This window comes from Buceros rhinoceros, unplaced genomic scaffold, assembly GCF_000710305.1.
Source record: "Buceros rhinoceros silvestris isolate BGI_N320 unplaced genomic scaffold, ASM71030v1 scaffold32587, whole genome shotgun sequence".
NCBI classification, from domain to species: Eukaryota; Metazoa; Chordata; class Aves; order Bucerotiformes; family Bucerotidae; genus Buceros; species Buceros rhinoceros.
In genome coordinates this window covers 1-1329 of record NW_010420984.1, presented here as the reverse complement: position 1 = coordinate 1329, position 1329 = coordinate 1, and the positions used below count along the sequence as shown (strand labels likewise).

Below are 1329 nucleotides of genomic sequence, written 5' to 3'. Positions count from 1 at the left end.
TCTCCTCGGCCGCCGCCTCGGTGACCTCGTGGCTGAAGGCGTACACTGGGCATCGCTAACGAGGATGGGAAGAGGATCGCGGGACTGGAGGAAGGAATCCCTCCCCGACGAGCTGTAGTAGACCTTACGTATTCAGTTAAGTAGTGCCTGGAACAAAGGAAAGGTCAGACTTTGGTTTTGTAAACCGGAAAAACCTTTTTATTTACCCAAGACGACTGCGACGGTACCGTTGTGTCACTGAGCTCGCTACCTTCTGCCGACGGATTCCGCAACGGCACTTTGTGTCTTGGTTCTGTCTGCGTCGTCGAGGAGCGAAGAAGAAGGAGCCGGCAGCCTCCAGCTCTACTTTCTGAAGCAGCAGCAGCAGGTTTTGGAGCGTTTGGGTCGGGATGGGTGGGGAGAGGAGGCTGCTCCCTGTGCTGTCAGCGCGAATGCAGTTCACGTTCTCTGAACTCCTCGCAGGGTTTCCGTTTGTGTGTGTTTTAAACCTGTCTGGCATAATGCAAAAACGCGTCTTTCTAGATTTTTTTCATTCAGGACATGGAAATGATGCATTTTTAACATGTTTTCTAATCTCTGTTGCCATATTTTTAACACAAAGAATCAGCACGGACAGGAATTCACGCAGCAGATTGCTCTTCTTTCAGATTTGGTTGTGAATCTTGTCCCAGTTTGGCCGTAGGACAGTGGCTGGTTTCACGCTGCTTCCTCTGGCAGTGCAGCAGTTCCGTGTGGTGCTGCCCGAAGCACACAGGCTCTTTACTCTTGATACCACACACCAAAGACACACTGGACGTTCTCGTAGACCCGCGTTTGATGCCGATACAGGATCGCGTCGTTGCAATAATACTCATCGGTTATGACACCGCGTTGCCACTTTTTAATCCTAGAAAAACCTCATTTCCAGCGAGTTTAACGCAGCCCCACGCTCTCCACGCTACACCCGTTTTCAACCCTCTTCCAGTTTATGTTGAGGGGGGGTGGGTTTTTTTCTTGTTTACTGGTTTACGAGAAGCTGATTTCATCTCGCTGCAGAAACGCTCACGGCGCAGCCGGCTGTAAACCTACAGGAGGTGGCAATACTGTCAGAGTGCTCCTCCTCTTCCTCCTCCTCCTCTTCCTCTGCCTCGCGGTGTGGAGCACTTCCACACGGGTTTGCTCAGCGAGGCTCCCAAGCTACGGTTTACATTTTACAGAGCTCATACAGTATTTCTCCGCAGGGTAAACGAACACAGGAGCATCCTGCCAGCCCGCCCCGAGAGGAGACTGCTGCGGGGGCGACGCAGCTCGTAGCGGGGGCGCGGGTGGCTGCGGGCAGCGGTGCACAAG

General features: G+C 53.0%; 1 protein-coding gene across 1 annotated transcript in view; it reads left to right on the top strand.

The window, feature by feature from the left end:
• The window catches only part of ATG14 (autophagy related 14), a gene marked incomplete at its 5' end in the record, with an annotated part of 11234 nt that extends 11175 nt beyond the window's left edge, over positions 1 to 59 (top strand). The window contains one exon of the mRNA XM_010139507.1: positions 1 to 59. Within this exon, the coding sequence (XP_010137809.1) occupies positions 1 to 59 (59 nt within the window).
• Between the last annotated feature and the right edge of the window lie 1270 nt (positions 60 to 1329).